Source organism: Mastigoproctus giganteus, chromosome 12 (genome assembly GCF_048544385.1).
Source record: "Mastigoproctus giganteus isolate SK-2022 chromosome 12, ASM4854438v1, whole genome shotgun sequence".
NCBI lineage: Eukaryota > Metazoa > Arthropoda > Arachnida > Uropygi > Thelyphonidae > Mastigoproctus > Mastigoproctus giganteus.
The window spans coordinates 85,533,133-85,550,248 of record NC_143586.1 but is presented as its reverse complement, the minus strand read 5'-3'; the positions used below and the strand labels follow the sequence as shown (position 1 = coordinate 85,550,248).

Sequence of the window (17,116 nt, the reverse complement as noted above, 5' to 3'; positions counted from 1 at the left end):
TGTGGGAGATGGAAGTTTCTGGAATTTCTAGTTCTATAACAAAGAAAACTATTTTAATTTCGTGTAAAATATCCGAATAAAGTATATTAATGTACTCTATATGATAGATAAACTCTATTTCACCATTTGTAATAGTAATATTTCTATTATTTCTATAGTTCTGAGCCTTGACAAAAATAGTAGGCGGTTACTGCACAATCGCTTCCGTTAGCAATATGGTGATTGCGAAGCAATGCAAACAGGTCAGAAATGTGTAAATAGGCTAATATTATAACAAGAAAAACCCTTATTTGTGATTCTTCAACTACAGGCATAAATACTTACCTTTAGTTTCCTCTGGTCCATGTTGGAAAATGCCAATCCTAAAAAAAGTGGGTTATTGGGAATGCCTTCCTCCAAAACAATCAAGTGCTGCTCACCACTACACGTCTTACATCCTCGACGACTCGTGCTCAAGAGCCTGAATGCACAGCAGAAAAAAAGGCACAAAACAAAGCTTGGGGCATATTTCAATGATATCCTACTGCTGCCAATTTCTTAGCCTTCAAATGTGCTCGCGCCAAAGCACACTATATTCGTCATCCGAGCCAAAAGGAATCATGGACCCATTTTACATCTACTATTACCCAGTCGACCAGCATTAAAGTTGTTTGGGACAAAATCCAAAAAATGAAAGGAAAATATATATTGCACCCTTCATTGGGCCTGGAATATAATGGATACAGTATCGCATCTGTTATATTCCATGAGAGACTTCTTCTACCATCTCTTCAACATCCTCTTACTCTCTTCAGTTCCTGGTCCTGAAAGACGAAAACATTGCCAATTAACTTAAAATCTGAGGATTCTCATCCTTATAATATTATATAGTTAAAAACAGCCCTTCCATTTTGAAATGATAATACATCTCCCAGCTAAATCCATGGACCAGTTGCCCTTTCTGTACAATAGGATCTTTTTAGAAGAGCAGTTTCTGGATTCCTGGCATAAGGCAATTATGCTTGCCAGAGACATAGCTAAGTTTTCAGCACCCTTGGCAAATTCGTGGCTATGCGCCTTTTTTCGATAATTGGTAAAATCATAATAAATAAGTACAGTCAGACCTCTGTTTAACAAACTTCTTTATAGGGAATTTTTTTATTTAGAGATAAATGTTTTCATTTTACCAAATTTTTTTAGAATTCGGTAAGTAGAATTTTATTCTTTATTGAATTGAATTTTTTTATTTCTTCGTTTTATGGAAACAAAAATTTTCTTTGTTCTACGAACAAAGAAATTACCATCTGCAACTCATTGGAACCCGTAAAACCTATCCAACTACCTGTCCCACATTCCGAGAAGTCAAGCTGGTCAACACTTTCTGTGTATCCATAGCCAGTGGGCAGACCATGGCTCTGGTCAACCTTCTATTGTAAGCACCCTGTTAGAGATTTAAAAGAGTGGTTTTCCTTTATCCTGACAAGCAGTCATCTGTTGTTTTGTGGAAGTGAAACAGCACCATTTCAAAATTATTGGCCTATCATCGAGCACAACATGAGATACAGAGGAAATGCCTCCCACACTACTATCATAGTTTTTTCTTAAGAGTTATCTATGGTGTATCCACACCGATATTATATATAAAACTTACTCTTAACATATTATGACTTGTTGCATTTAGTTATTTTAAATAATTTCACTTCGTACTTTTGTTGCTAACAAATTAATTAATTCATTCTGAATTTCTGGAGATAAATAATTAGTGTGGTGTTTAATATGCGATTCCAAAGCATTTTTCATACTGTCAAATTGGCTGACAAATTTTATAAAATTTAAATATACGCCACAATTTTTTTTTCTTCGGTATCGATATTACTAACATGTCCACGAAATGCCAAATTATTTTCAGCATAGAACAATATAAATTTCAGTATTTTCAATATATGCACCATTTCGAAATTTTGCTTCTTAGTGCTGCTTGTGCAGCATCATCAATTAGTCCACCTTTTTGAAGATCCTTTTCTAATAATTTCCATTTTGTGAAATTGTTTGTGTTCTAATGAATTCTCATGAAAAAGAACGTTTGGATTTAGATGTTTCCAATCCTTAAATTCACCTGAGCTGCAAAATGGAACATTATTTGTGCCAGATACAAATAATAGGCGCAGAAAACATATTGTCAGTATATTACATCTTTTTTTTTTTTTTTGCAATAAAATAATCATTTCCTCTTTTTTTTATTTCCACGAATTGAAACATCGGCCATTAGTGACAGGATACTTATTTAAGACTAGCTCAGGACCATGTTGTACCATAAGAGATTATTTTTGTGGGTATTAAAGTTCCATGTGGTTGGATCATTAAATTCACTTTCTAATTCTTTTAAAAGAACTTCAACTGTTTGAGCTTTTTCTTGGACTTCCATTTCAGTGGCATCATCATTTATTTCATCTTCATTCCAATCATGTTCATTTTCTTTGTCACTTTCAAGTTTGGAGTGGCTTATTGTAATCTAGTTTTGTAACTAGTGGAATGTTTTTTTCTAATTTCCTCTTTATGCAGTCTTTCTACAAGGTACTGATGTCTACTTTTTTTCCTTTGGTGGCATATCTAAAATTAATTTGGCCTTATTGTTTTATTTAAATTATAAATCACAATATTCACAATTACCTGTTTATATAGCAATCACAAAAACACTAACTTATTCAGTTTGTACACAATGCGTGAATTGCGAACTACTATGCATTCGAGCATGTGCTGATGAAGCGATGCATTTGGGGTTACTTGCATGGCTGTAGGCCACACATTACGAAGGAATGGGCCAGCCACAAGTTGTAAATCCCTAAGCTACAGTATATAGGTGACCTGTATGATATGTATGAAAAAAAAAAAAAAGAAAAGTAATTGCCAAATTTCTATTTGTTTGATTTGAATGGTTTGACATATCTTTCTAAAGAAGCTAAATATAGAATTTTGTGAAAATTCATCCATTGGGAGTTGAGTTGTGTGCAAACAGACAGACTGGGTAAAGGTAGTAGCTGCTCTATGTTATGTGTGAATGTGCCTAAAAAAATAAAAATATGGAAATTGTTTTTTTCTAATTTCTGTTTTTGTTATGTAAATTTTTATACTTTTAAGTATTATTTTAAAGAGGTTTTTTCTTTTTCCCCAGATGAAGCATCCTGCACTGAAGGATCATCTAACTGAATGGTGCTATTTGAAAAAAATTGTAGGAAAAGTGGTAGATGTATTAGGACCAGTCGAATTATTAACCTGTACCTTACTGAACACAATGGTTATTGAAATACTAGCCCAAAATATGCTGCAACCACTTGTGAACCTACTTTCTGATCCAGAATGGATAAATACATGTCTTCTTAAGCTCCTTAATCATAATGTATACTGTACGTATCGAAATGCTTCCAGATCCCAAACTGTTGATATATTTTCTCACATAGAATCTGAAGGCAATGTAAGAAATGAACTTCAAACAGGAACTCCTCAAATTCATAAAGAGTTAATTGTTCCCAATAATATTTCTAGAACACTTTCTAACATTGAATATTTTCAAGAAGAAAAGGCTTTTGACAATGACATGTCTGAATCTTTAGCAAATTCTGAAGTTGAATTCATACCATCTACATCATCACTAATGGAACAGCTAAGTGTACCAAGTGAATTGCATTCATCTGAAATAATAGAAATGCATTATTATAAAAATTCTGATGATTGGAATATTCGTGGTGATACTAATTTGGAAGTTGAAAATGCAGCACTGGAGTGCTTTAAACTGTCCATAAAAAAAGGAAGGGCACACAGTAATGTAAACCTTTCTGAGAAAGGTACATCTGCCACAGATGATGATGATGACACATCTAGTAAATCTGACACTGAAACTGGAAATCAGAGGATAATGCGATCCCGCAGTTTGGACCTTTTGTCACATATTCGTTTCCCTAATCTTCTACCATTAACTAATTTTGTTACTATTAGTAAGCGAGGAAAACATAAGCTTGAAAGAAAATCTCCTCAAAAGGAAAAAAAAGGAACTGAATCCCCTGCAGATGTTGAAGAGGCAGAAGAAGCAATTGAGCAACCACAGTTGTTTATTAATATTACCATTTCTGGTACAGAACAACAAGTTGAACCAGGTGGAAATATATATACCCTTTTTTCAATAATGGTAAGACTAATATAAATTTTCAATTGTATGGTATTTTTTTTTTTTTGTGTTTTTATTAAGGCAGTTTCATTTTACTTCTAGTAAATTTTATATTCAGTTATGGTTGTAATAGTATTGTCAATCTCTCATCATTTTTTGATGAGAGATTGACTTGCAGTGATATGTTTAAGAATTTGTTTCTTTGGTCTACCGTTATATATCCTTTCAGTGGTAGTTTTAACATTGTTTTACTTAGTTATATGGCTTCATTCCATGTGATATGATGTCTGTAAAAGTCTAAACAAATCACCAATTCATGAGCTTATATTCATTTCTTTATGCTCTTTTTTGTTATTCTTCATACATATAATCTTCTATAAAAATGCTCCTTTATATTTAGTTTTTATGAAATGTTATGCTTAAAAAAGGGGAAGCTTTATTTGATATTTAGAATGTTGATTATCCAAAACAATGCCATGTAGTTCCACCCACATACACTGTGCATATATCGCTTTATTTTATATGAATTAAGTTCTAAGATGCTATGTTTACCAATAGCAGTAAAGGTAGTAGTAAAAGGTTCTGCACTCCTGTTCAAAGTGGTCTTGATGTATTTATAGCCTTAGTTGCTAATGCACCAATAAAATCCAAACCAAACCTGTTCAAAGATCAGGTCAGAATAAGAGCAGTGCCAATATGACACACTTTGCCAAGAATCAGTACTTTTGCTGATATACTTTAATATCAAACCAAAGTAATAATACCAAAAGCTGAACTCTGTATCAATGTCAGGATTTGGAACTTTACTCAAGAAGCCTGCTTGCAATGTGATCAATAGAGTTTGGATTTTTATGTATTATCATATTCATTTTTCATTTACATAAAGGCATGAAACTTAGTATGTCCATGTTACATGGTCTGATGATCATAAAGAAGTGTTTATAATTTCATATTTTACACATTGTCATAATTTCCAAAAATATATGAAATATCATATTTAATAGCATATTTTATACTTGTTGACATAAAACTTTCATATTTTGTCTTACAATAATCAACAAATTATTTATCAAATTGATTTAAAATATATTTCTAAAAACCCGTGGGAATTTACATTTAATCATTTCACATTCCAGCGTGGGTGGGCACGAGTGGCTGAATTCCAAAGTTATTTTGATTGGCTCTTTTAGTCACTCACAATGACACCGTAGTGTAATTTTAGCTATAATTTAAAACTTTTCAGTAGTTTCGCCTTATACCGAGTTCAACGAATTATTCGTTCAACTTATTTTATACAGTAGAAACTGCAGCTGTTGGCGAAATGAAGCCAGAATTGAGCTTTTTAGAAATGGATTTCTTTTGTAGAAGAGGCTAAAGACACATACCAAACGGATGGGAAAATAATATATTGCAACGCGTGCAATAAAGAGGTACGGAAATTAATTAATATGTGTAATATCGGTGTAGATACACCATAGATAACTTAAAGAACAACAACTATGATAGTAGTATGAAAGGCATCATTTTGTCTGTATCTCATATTGTACTCTTCCTTCACAACGAGTTGCCCATGAATTACACTACCTCGAATAAGTAATGCTTCACTAATAAAGAAGGCTATTGTTACTTATTCTCAGTGAGTACCATCATCCAGACGGCACTGTTTCAAAGTAGGTAAATCAAAATTGAGAGTAGGAGTGTGCTATAGGCCTAATGACTCTGATGAGTATAATAAGATACTGTACAGGGAAATAGAGTGGGCCAGTAAATCAGAGAGTCTTATAATGGGGGATTTTAATTTCCCAGATATTGACTGGAATTTGTGGGTTGGTCACTCACACACTAGCAAGGCTTTTGTGGATTTATTGGATGATTGTTTTCTACACCAGCATGTTCGGGAGGCAACTAGAGGGAGTAATACTCTTGATCTGATTATCAGTAGTGATTCTTCATGCATTAGGAATCTGCAGATAAATGAACCACTGAGTGGCAGTGATCACAGTGTGCTGAAGTGGGATTTACTCAAGGAGGTAACTACCATCAGAGGTAAAGGGAAGGGTTTTTGCTTTCGTAAAGGAGACTATGCTGGTCTGAGACAGTATTTAAATTCTATACAGTGGGACCAACTGATGATCTTACCAACAGCAAATTCAAAATGGGAAGCATTCAAGGAACTAATCTTGGAAGCTACCAGGCTTTACATACCAACCAAGAAATATTGTTCAAGGTTCAGGCCTAAATGGTTGTCAGATGAACTAATGAGACATATGGCAGAGAAGAAAAATGCATGGGATACATACAAATTAATGGGTGACGTGGAAGCCTATGATAGATATAAGTTGGTCTGTAACCAAGTCACAAAGGAGATTAGGCAGGCAAAGGCAGATTATGAGAAATCCTTGGCAAAGGATGCAAAGAAAAACAGAAAAGAGTTCTTTACCTATTTAAACTCAAGAAGGAAAGGGATGAATCAGATTGGTCCACTGGATGTTGATGGTTCAACAGTTGAGGATCCAGCTCAGGTGGCTAACAATCTAAACGAGTATTTTGCATCTACATTCACACATGAGGAGTTATTCAGGAAGGGGAATGTCGTAGGTGAAGTAAACATTGGCAGTGAGCTAGATGATTTTCTAATAACTGAGAGGAAAGTGGAGGAGAAATTGTTGAGGATAAACATAAAAAAGGCACCCGGGGTGGATGGGATCTATCCAGTTATATTAAAGGAGGCAGCAAAGGAAGTAAGCAAACCCCTAGCCATAATTATGAGAGCTTCTTTGGACTCAGGGGAGGTACCCATGGACTGGAGATGTGCAAATGTAACCCCAATTCACAAAGGAGGATCAAAGGCTGACACAAGTAATTATAGACCTGTTAGTTTAACTTCGGTTCCAGGAAAATTAATGGAGGCACTGGTTAAAGAAGCACTGCAGGATCATCTGGACAAGAATTCAGTTATAGCTCAGACACAGCATGGGTTTGTTAAGGGCAGGTCTTGTCTGACCAATTTGATTGGATACTATGATGTAGTCACAAAAGAACTGGATGCAGGGAATAACTTTGATATTATATATTTGGATCTTAGAAAGGCTTTTGATACTGTTGCGCATGGAAGACTGCTGCACAAATTGGAGAAGTGTGGCATTCGAGGCAAATTGCTGCTATGGATAAAGGGATGGTTGAGTGGCAGAAGACAGAGAGTGGTAATCAATGGACACTGCTCAACGTGGACTAATGTTATTAGTGGAGTTCCTCAGGGTTCAGTGTTGGGTCCATTGTTGTTTTCTGTATTTATAAATGATATTGATGATGGTGTATCAGGCTTAATGTCCAAGTTTGCAGACGATACAAAGGTTGGCAGGGTTGTTAAGGACACTACTGATACTATGCTGCTGCAACAGGATCTGGAAAGGTTGAGCAGATGGGCTGAGAGGTGGCAAATGAAGTTTAACATTGACAAATGTAAAGTACTACATATGGGAAACAGTAACCCCAGATCAACGTATCAACTCTGTGGTACTACGCTGACAGTGGTAGAGAATGAAAAGGACCTGGGGGTAATTGTGCAGGCAGATATGAAGTTCTCTGAGCAGTGCAGACGAGCTGCAAGAGTAGCTCATGGTGTCTTGTCAATGATATACAGGAATTTTTCTAGCAGGGACAGGGATGTGATTATTCCCTTGTATAAGGCATTGGTCAGGCCACACCTTGAGTACTGTATACAGGTCTGGAGGCCTCATTTCAAGAAGGATGTAGAGCTGCTGGAACGAGTACAGAGAAGGGCAACAAGATTAGTGAATGGAACAAAGGGTTGCTCTTACGAAGAAAGGCTTAAGTTTTGCAAATTACAGAGCCTGGAGACTAGGCATCGCCGAGGTGATCTGATAGAGGTGTACAAGGCTTTGAATGGCTTGAGCATGCTCAATGCCGATGGAATTCTTCCTCTTGCTCAGAATAATCACCTGAGAGGGCATAAATTCAAATTGAGGAAGGACGGATGTCGGATAGATGTGCGGAAATTCGCCTTTAGCCAGCGGGCAGTTGGTTTGTGGAATAGACTTCCATCGCTTGTTGTTGAAGTTGATAGCCTAAACAAATTTAAGGCTCAGCTGGACAGGTATTTCGAACGAATTGAGGGGTGAAATGGGAGTAGTGGTTGTTTTTTTTTTTTTTTTTCTTTTTTTTTGGCTGATGCTGAATAAGCTTGCTTTCTTGCATCATATGCCTCTACTAATGCTAATGCTAAAATGCTAAAGCTAGTTGGGTTTTCATCAGTGGATGGTGGTAAGACAAGTAACAACAGTCTTCTCTATTAGTGAAGCGATACTTATTGAAGGTAGTGCAATACATGGGCAACTCGTTTTTGAAGGAAGAGCACAATATGAGATAGACAAAATGATGCCTTTCACACTACTATCGTAGTTGTTCTTTAAGAGTTACCTATGGTGTATCTACACCAATATTATATAGAAATTTAAACTCTTAAATATTATGCCTTGTTGCATTTAGTTTATTTAAGTAAATTAATTAATTACCTGGTAATAGATCTATCATTTTTTATTTTTGGATGCTTCGATATATGGACATTTCAAATTTAATGCTCATGCATGTTTAGTTTTTTCATATAAATCGGAAAATAATAATAATTTTTATAAATAATCCTAAATAAATATGTAAATACATTTTTAAGGTTCCGTGTGCAAAAGTATCCCAATTACAACAGCATAACGTTACTGCTTTGCATGAAGCAAACTTAAGGAGAATTTCAGGGGTGCGTACTACACAGCAGCTGCTTACTGCAGAAAACCAAAAAAACACTAGATACATTGTTTGCCGATTTATGCCAAGCAATGGTTGCCGCAAACATTCCTTGGAACAAAGTGAACAATCCAGTCTTCAAAAGCTTCTTGGAAAAATACTGCTCCTGAAAAATTCCTGACGAATGAACGTTACACAAAAATTACCTTGAGGACTGCTATAAATCGGTATGCTCTCCTTGATTTTATTAAATAATTTATTATTTAATAAAATCCAAAAGACTGAATGCTGTGTAGGCTATATTTTAATTAATTAATTTTTTTATTACTTGCAGTGTTTAAATAATATTCACGAAGATATTGGAAGCAGCTGTGTGTGGGGTTCAGTTGATGAAACCATGGATTGTGAAGGATATAGCTAATTTTATTGTTGGAAAGCTTGATTCAGATGAACCATCTAAATCGAATCTCAAAGGTTCTGGATAAAACTAATCGTGCAGCTGTTGCTAGATTCACCTTTCGCAGTGATGCATCTGTATCATGGCAGCCAGTGCTATGTTGCCATTTTTGAATAAAGTCCTTGTGTACCGTTTTGTTTCCGTTGTTGTGTTGGTCTTGTTTCCTTCATCATTTCTGTACGTCACGAGGTTCCTTTGGTATGCTTTTCGCATATGCAAAATTTCCCACGTTTTAGAGGATACGGCAGTTGAAGGACTTCCTCTAGCTCCCAATGTCATTAAAGCGTTTAATTTTGCGATGATCACATCTTGTGATGTTGAGAGGTCCTTCTCTGCTTAGAAGGACCTCTCTTCCTTGAGAGGTCCTTACAAGCGAATATTAGCAGATGATACAAGGAAATTAACTCCAAAACATTTGGAGTGGATACAGCTATCGCAATGCAATGGAAAGTACTTAGCAACTTAAGTGTTAGTAGCCTAGTACCTTAGCCTATACATTTTGGTTTTTGTATGTTTAAAAAAAATATATTTTAATGTTTATATAAAAAAAAAAAAAAAAAACTTGCAAATTGTGATATTTTCATTATATTACTTGTTAGAAATTTGTATAACAAGTCGCTGTACAACTTTAAAAGAATAAAAAAAGTAAATATTATCATTTATACGGTACATCGAGGTAAATTATTTAGTCATATTTAGTTAAATTTAATGACATATTTTCATCATATTTTTCATCATATTTAAGGTCATAAAAATCCGAACCCTAGTGATCAACATATTGCCAATGGTACTGTGCTACCAAGGTTGTTGACGAGTTGCAATTTTCACAGCATGAGTATTGATTTTTGACAAAGTATATCATGTTCTTTTTTATTTATCAATGCCACTTGATAGTGGCATTTGTTGTCATGTACTTATTTTATTCCAGTTATTATATTGGTATCAGTTGCAATCCTTTAGTCTAACTTTCCCCTTTGCTGTGTAATCACACTGTTATTTTATATTTAGCTAGAGACATTGCCATGTTGCATTGTAAAAGAATTAGTATAGATGATTTTAGTGCTGAGATTGACAACTTTGTGTGGATTAATGAATATACAGATTATGAATTAAATAGGGGCATTAAGGAGGAGGAGGAGGAGGAGGAGGGGTGGGGGAAAATGTGGGGGGCCAAGATCAGCATCATGAGTTACAAATAAGGAGAATTGCAGGAGAAAGGGGCTCAGTGAGCCTGTTTGTCTTAGGGACTATGTTATCTTTCAACACCATAGAACTAAGTAATTTTGAAGAAAGAGACAATGATATTGAAGCTGACAATACTGGACCATAATTCTGCTACAACCAAATTTTTTAATGAATTTTCCAAAATCATGCTAATGATGTACAGTGTAAAGTGTTTTTGGGTCAAACTGCAGGGTTCCCCTCATCCTCGTAGTATACATTGTCATGTGATATAGTACATCGTAAAGGCCAGAGATTTAAAAGTGTATGGATATTGTGATGTGTAATGTTTTGTACCGTTGGATCACGATGTATAAGTGTGTTAGTTGTCTGACGGCACCAGGGGTTTCCCCCATCTCCGCAGGCTAGTAATGTACTGTTATACCTGGTGATATTCGCGTACACGTTTTCATAGGTCTTCATTTAACCACGAAGGCAAGCGAACATAAAGGTTATTACAGTAACTTCTATCTGCTTCCCTTCTCTTTCCTTCCCTTACTTGGGAGGTGGAGGAAAAACTATATGGAAGTGATCACTTCCCCATGATAACCACCCTAACTAATGGTAGACTGCCTTCCATTTAATTTGCATGGAAGATTGATCAGGCTGAGCGAAATGCCTTTCAACATCTGGCAAATCTTGACATCGCTATAGTCATCCAGGAGCCTATCACATACATCATATCACAAAGTATTGTCCATACAGCTTCAATTCCAAAAACATCCACCTGGTTTCCACTATTTCCCAAACCTTGGTGGAATTCAGAATGCGCAGCAGCAAAAAATGCACAAAACAAAGCCTGAGGGATATTCCGCTGATATCCCACAACTGAAAATTTAATATCATTTAAATGTGCACATGCAAGAGCATGCTATATCTAACGTCAAAGCCAAAGGAAATCTTGAATTAGTTCTACATCCTCGATAACCCAGTCTGCTTGTTCAAAAGTAGTCTGGGATAACATCTGGAAAATAAAGGGAAAATATCCACCAAGCCCTTCAGTGATCATTGAGCACACTGGCTGCCCAATTGCAGATTGAGCTGCTGCAGTTGCAAATACTCTAGGGGGAAAATTTGCAAAAAATCTCTGCAATAACATCATTCCGCCAAAGTTTTTGGCCCTGAAAGAGGAAAGTGAGAAACATACATTAAACTTCTCTTCAAATTTGCTTGAACCATATAAAAAGCCCTTTACATAGGAAGAGTTAACTGCAGCACTCTTTCTCACATGTGCAAGTGCTGTGGGGCCAGATGACATCCATTAGGAAATGATAAAACTAGTTGGGTATACAGTCAAAACATTCCCATCGAGTAATGAATAATATTGTGTGAATGAATGAATAATGTTGACAATTAAACACGTTGCGGGTTATGATGACCATACAACTAAATGGAAAACCATTGCTTCAATTTGATTCGGATCATTATGTCAAATTATTCCTCTGTAATCAATGCTCAACTATTGAGCAAAGCAGAAGATTGACAACAAATATTAATAAAGAAGTAAATTCTATATGGCAGTTTTTAGAATAAATTTTTCTTGAATATTTGTATAATTTTTTTCATGTATTCTGTGATTTTTGTGTACCTTTTCTCGAAGAGTTTGTTTTTTTATGTAATATTTGTTTTTATACTGTAGAATGTTTTCTGATCGTTTTTGTTATTTGTGATATGGGAAATATTTCATGTTATTTTTTATTCCCAATATTAAAATTTTATCTTGAAAAAAAAATGTATCCATTATATATTTCCCTAATTGTTAAAAAAAAAAAAAAAATAGAAGAGTAAAAAAAGTGGCACGTGTGCAGAGCATGCATGGTAGATGGTTTAATGTGATGAATCTTTGCATTTCTTCTAGGTATTTTGATTTGTATATCGATTATGAAATAAAAGAGCTTTTGTATTGTAAATATTTTATTGAACATTTGCAAATTTTCATAATTTCTGGACGACAAGATACAATGGATTTATGATAACTAAAGTAAGAGATGTATACTTGCGATTTCAACATATTTAATGTCTCTAGAAAACAGCGTCGATTGAAGTACTGATCTTGTAGTTGAAACAACATACGCAGCTGTTCGAGGCACCTAACAATGGAATGTTATGAAAATGTCAGATGAAAAAATAAATTGTTGACAAATATTTGTATTGTTCCAATTATACTTAATCATACAATCAGGAAGTATGATTGTGACTTCATACTATTCAAAAATTCTAAAAAGTTACAACTCGAGATACCATCGTATGCAGGTATCATCGTAAAGGAGGGGGGGCATGATGACATGGCTGATTCAAGATATCATAACTGTCATGGAAAATGCGCCACGTGCTCTAATCACATTAAGGTAATTACTAGTGACTATTAGTAATTACGACTACTGGTGAGTGCTCGGCACATACTAGTAGTGTGAATGGGGGAAGCGCCTCTGGCAGATAACATCACTTCCTTGGGGATTCCTGTTGCAGATGACATTATCTGTGACAGGAATTCCAAGGATGTTTCACATCAAAAAGTCGGCAAGACTGCGAGTTCATTGTTAAAATATTCACAGTTCATGACTGTCTGTACTAATTCGAGCAGCTCTAACTCCTTCCTTAAATGAGGCCTCCAGACCTGTATACAGTACTCACAGTGTGGTCTGACCATTGCCTTATACAAGGGGATAATTACCTCCTTATCCCTGCTAGAAAAATTTTTGTATATAATTTACAAGACACCATGAGCTAATCTTGCAGACTATCTGCACTGCTAAGAAAACTTCATACTGACTGCACAATTACCCCCAGGTCTTTTTCATTCTCTACCACCCTGAGTGTAGAACCTCACAGTTGATGCCGTACTGTGAGGTTACTGCTACCCATATGCAGTACTTTAGATTTGTCAATGTTAAACTTCAGTTGCCACCTCTCAGCCGATCTGCTCAACTTTTCTAGATCCTCTTGCAGTAGCATATTGTCAGTAGTGTCATTAACAACCCTGCCAGCCTTCGTATCATCTGCTAACTTGGACATTAAGCCTTCATCAATATCAGTGATAAATACAGAAAACAACAATGGGCCAAACACAGATCCCTGTGGGACACCACTAATAACATTAGTTCACGAAGAGTAGTGTCCGTTGATTACCACTCTCTTTTTTCTCCCACTCAACAATTCCTTTATCCATAGCAGGAACTTGCCTTTAATGCCATACTTCTCAAACTTGTGCAGTAGTTTTCCATTTGCAACAGTATGGAAAGCTTTCCTAAAATCAAAGTATATGATATCAAAATTATTTTTTTCCTCCAGTTCCTTTGTTGACCTCATTGTAGTATCCAATCAAATTAGCATTAGCAAAGGCACGTGATGTAAGAAAGCAAGCTTATGCAGCATCAGCCAAAAAAAACCGCTATAATTTCACCCCTCCATTCGTTCCAAATACCTGTCCAGCTCAGCCTTAAATTTATTTAGGCTATCAACTTCCACAACAAAAGATGGAAGTCTGTTGCACCAATCAACTACCCGCTGGCTAAAGGCAAACTTTGCACATTTATCCTACAACTGTCTTTCCTCAATTTGAATTTGTGCCCTCTCAGGTGATTATTCTGAGCAAGAGGAAGAATCCCATCAGCATTGAGCATGCTCAAACCATTCAAGGCTTTATACACCTCAATCAGATCACCTCGCAGGTGCCTAGTCTCCAAACACTGTAATCTGCTAAACTGAAGCCTTTCTTCGTAAGAGCAACCCTTTGTTCCATTCACTAATCTTGTTGCCCCTCTCTGTACTCATTCCAACAGCTCTACATCCTTCTTAAAATGAGGCCTCCAGACCTCTATACACGAAGTACCATTGCCTTATACAAGGGGATAATCACTTCCTTATCCCTACTAGAAAAATTTCTGTATACCATTGACAAGACACCATGAGCTACTCTTGCAGACTGTCTACACTGCTCAGAAAACTTTATATCTGCTTGCACAATTACCCCCAGGTTCTTTTCATTCTCTACCACTGTCAGTGTAATACTACACAGTTGATACGTTTCTCTTGGGTTACTACTACCCATATGTAGTACTTTGCATTTGTCAATGTTAAACTTCAGTTGCCACTTCTCAACCCATCTGCCTGACTTTTCTAGATCCTGTTGCAGTAGCATACTGTCTTTGCTATCATCAACAACCCTGTCAACCTTTGTATCATCTGGAAACTTGGACATTAAGCCTGATATACCTTCATCGATATCATTGATAAATACACAAAACAACAATGGGCCAAACACTGGATCCCTGGGAGACCACACTAATGACATTAATCCACACAGAGCAGTGTCCATTTATTATCACCCTCTGCCGCCTTCCACTCAACCATCCCTTTATCCATTGCAGCAACTTGCCCTTAATGCCATACCGCTTGTACATCAGTCTTCCATGTGCAACAGTATCCAAAGCTTTCCTGAAATCCAAATATATGATTTCAAAATGATTTTTTGCATCCAGTTTGTGACCACATCGTAGTATCCAATAAAACTGGTCAGACAAGACTTCCCCTTAACAAACTCATGCTGTGTCTGAGCTATTACTGCAGTCTTGTCTAGGTGATCCTGTGTCACTTCTTTAACCAGTAACTCCATTATTTTTTCTGGAACAGAAGTTAAACTAACATTATAATTATTTGTGTCACTCTTTGATCCCCCCCCTTATGAATTGGGGTTACATTGCACATCTCCAGTCCATGGGTAACCTCCCCTGAATCTATGGATGCTCTCATAATTATGGCTAAGGGTTTGCTTATTTCCCTCGCTGCCTCCTTCAATATAACTGAATAGATTCCATCTGCTCCAGGTGACTTTTTTATGTTTAACTTCAACAATTTCTCCTCCACTTTGTTCTCTGTTTTACAAAATCATTTAGCTCCCTGTTAGAGTTTAGTAAACTTCTGTCCTCTCCTTCCTTACAGAATTCCTCATTTATGAATGTAAATGCAAATGCAATCAGTTCAAAAAAGTAAGCTTTCATCCTATGCCCGAAGAGTTTACAACTTCGTTGTAACTGTTTTTTATTGCAGCCAAAATAGGAGCACAGTAGTTAACAATAGGTTTTACACTTTTGTGCAGCATATGGGCTCAAGGTGTGGGGATTTCCATCCTCATCAGTTACCCAGGATCACAGTCAGCATATTCAATAAATTGAGTCAGTTCATAAAATAAATTTAGCAGTAACAGAAATAATTGCATTTAGGTTTTTAAATTATATGAAAAATAAGTAAATGATTAATAACACATCCACCTTTTCAACTGAAAGACCACTACAGAAAGTGAAGTTTAACTTTACCTCACCCATCACCTGCATTAGGCTCTTTATCTGCTTCTTAAAGCATAATTTAGTGCAAAATGGGTTCAAGTCGTAAGCATTAAAGCATCATGTGGCTCTGTTGAAATAGATTAATGAGGTGCTTGTTTTAGAATTTGTAAAAACAAATTTATATCCCTTAACAACCTAGTGGACAATAAAAGTTTAATGCCTGGAGCAAGGACAGTTCTTCAACTATTCTGAAAACAAACTTATTTCATTAATACAGGGGATCTTCGTTATCTGAGGATAATTGGTTCCAGAAAATTCCACTTAAAATGAATACACTGAAAACGGGGACCAATTTTCGTAATGTTTATTATTTAAATACAACTAGGCATAATATTTTAAGAGTTTAAGATTCTATATCTACAGGGTGTCTCAAAAATATTGGTACAAATGTTTAGGGGAGGTAGGTAACATCTAAGGAATGTGAATCGCATAGGAACCCATAACGAGAAACGTCACGGGAAAGTAGTAGCAGAGGCACAAGAAGCAGAAATGACACAAGACAGTAATTAATGGCAAACATTTATTTGACATAATATTAACAATGGAGTACGAGATGGATGCATTTCATGATGTTACAACAGATGCTCGAAGGTTCCACCATGAGATGCGATGCATGCGTGACATTGACGCTGCATGGATTGGCGGACATGGTCAAACACTCCTGGAGTTTCTTTGACAGTAGCAGCAGCGCAGACGAGTCTCGCCACGAGATCCATTTTCGTCTCCACAGGCAATTCATACATGATAGATTTGAGGGCCCCCACAGAAAGAAATCAAGGCTCGATAAATCAGGTGAGCGTGAGGCTAGGCAATGGGTCCACCATGGCCGATCCATCGACGCCCAAAACACCTGTTCAAATGGCCACGAACACACCTTCCATAATGGGCAGGTGCCCCGTCATGTTGAAACCAAATGTTGCATCTGACATTTGCTGGAACATCGTCAAGTAACCCTGGTAGAATTTGTTCAAGAAAGATCCGATATTTAGCGGAGTTCATGCGGGATGGTAACAGGTATGGGCCGACTATACCTCCCCATACGTTTATTGCGAAGCGATGTTGTGCCACATGGGGGTGCACACCTGTGTGGGCTCTCTGCTAATTCATACACTAGGTGCATATCTGCCAGCTCACAGTTCGTATATCGATGCATGCTCTTCGTGCGGCGACTACTGCTTGAATGAGTAAACCAGA

General features: G+C 36.4%; 1 protein-coding gene across 6 annotated transcripts in view; it reads left to right on the top strand.

The window, feature by feature from the left end:
- Window positions 1-17,116, top strand: part of LOC150077241 (sorting nexin-19-like) — a 266,545-nt gene that overhangs the window by 26,161 nt on the left and 223,268 nt on the right. For all 6 annotated transcript variants that reach the window (XM_090386300.1, XM_090386297.1, XM_090386298.1 and 3 more), the window contains exon 2: window positions 3,152-4,162. In XM_090386300.1, coding sequence (XP_090242426.1) covers window positions 3,152-4,162 — 1,011 coding nt within the window. The remainder of the gene's footprint in view (window positions 1-3,151; window positions 4,163-17,116) is intronic.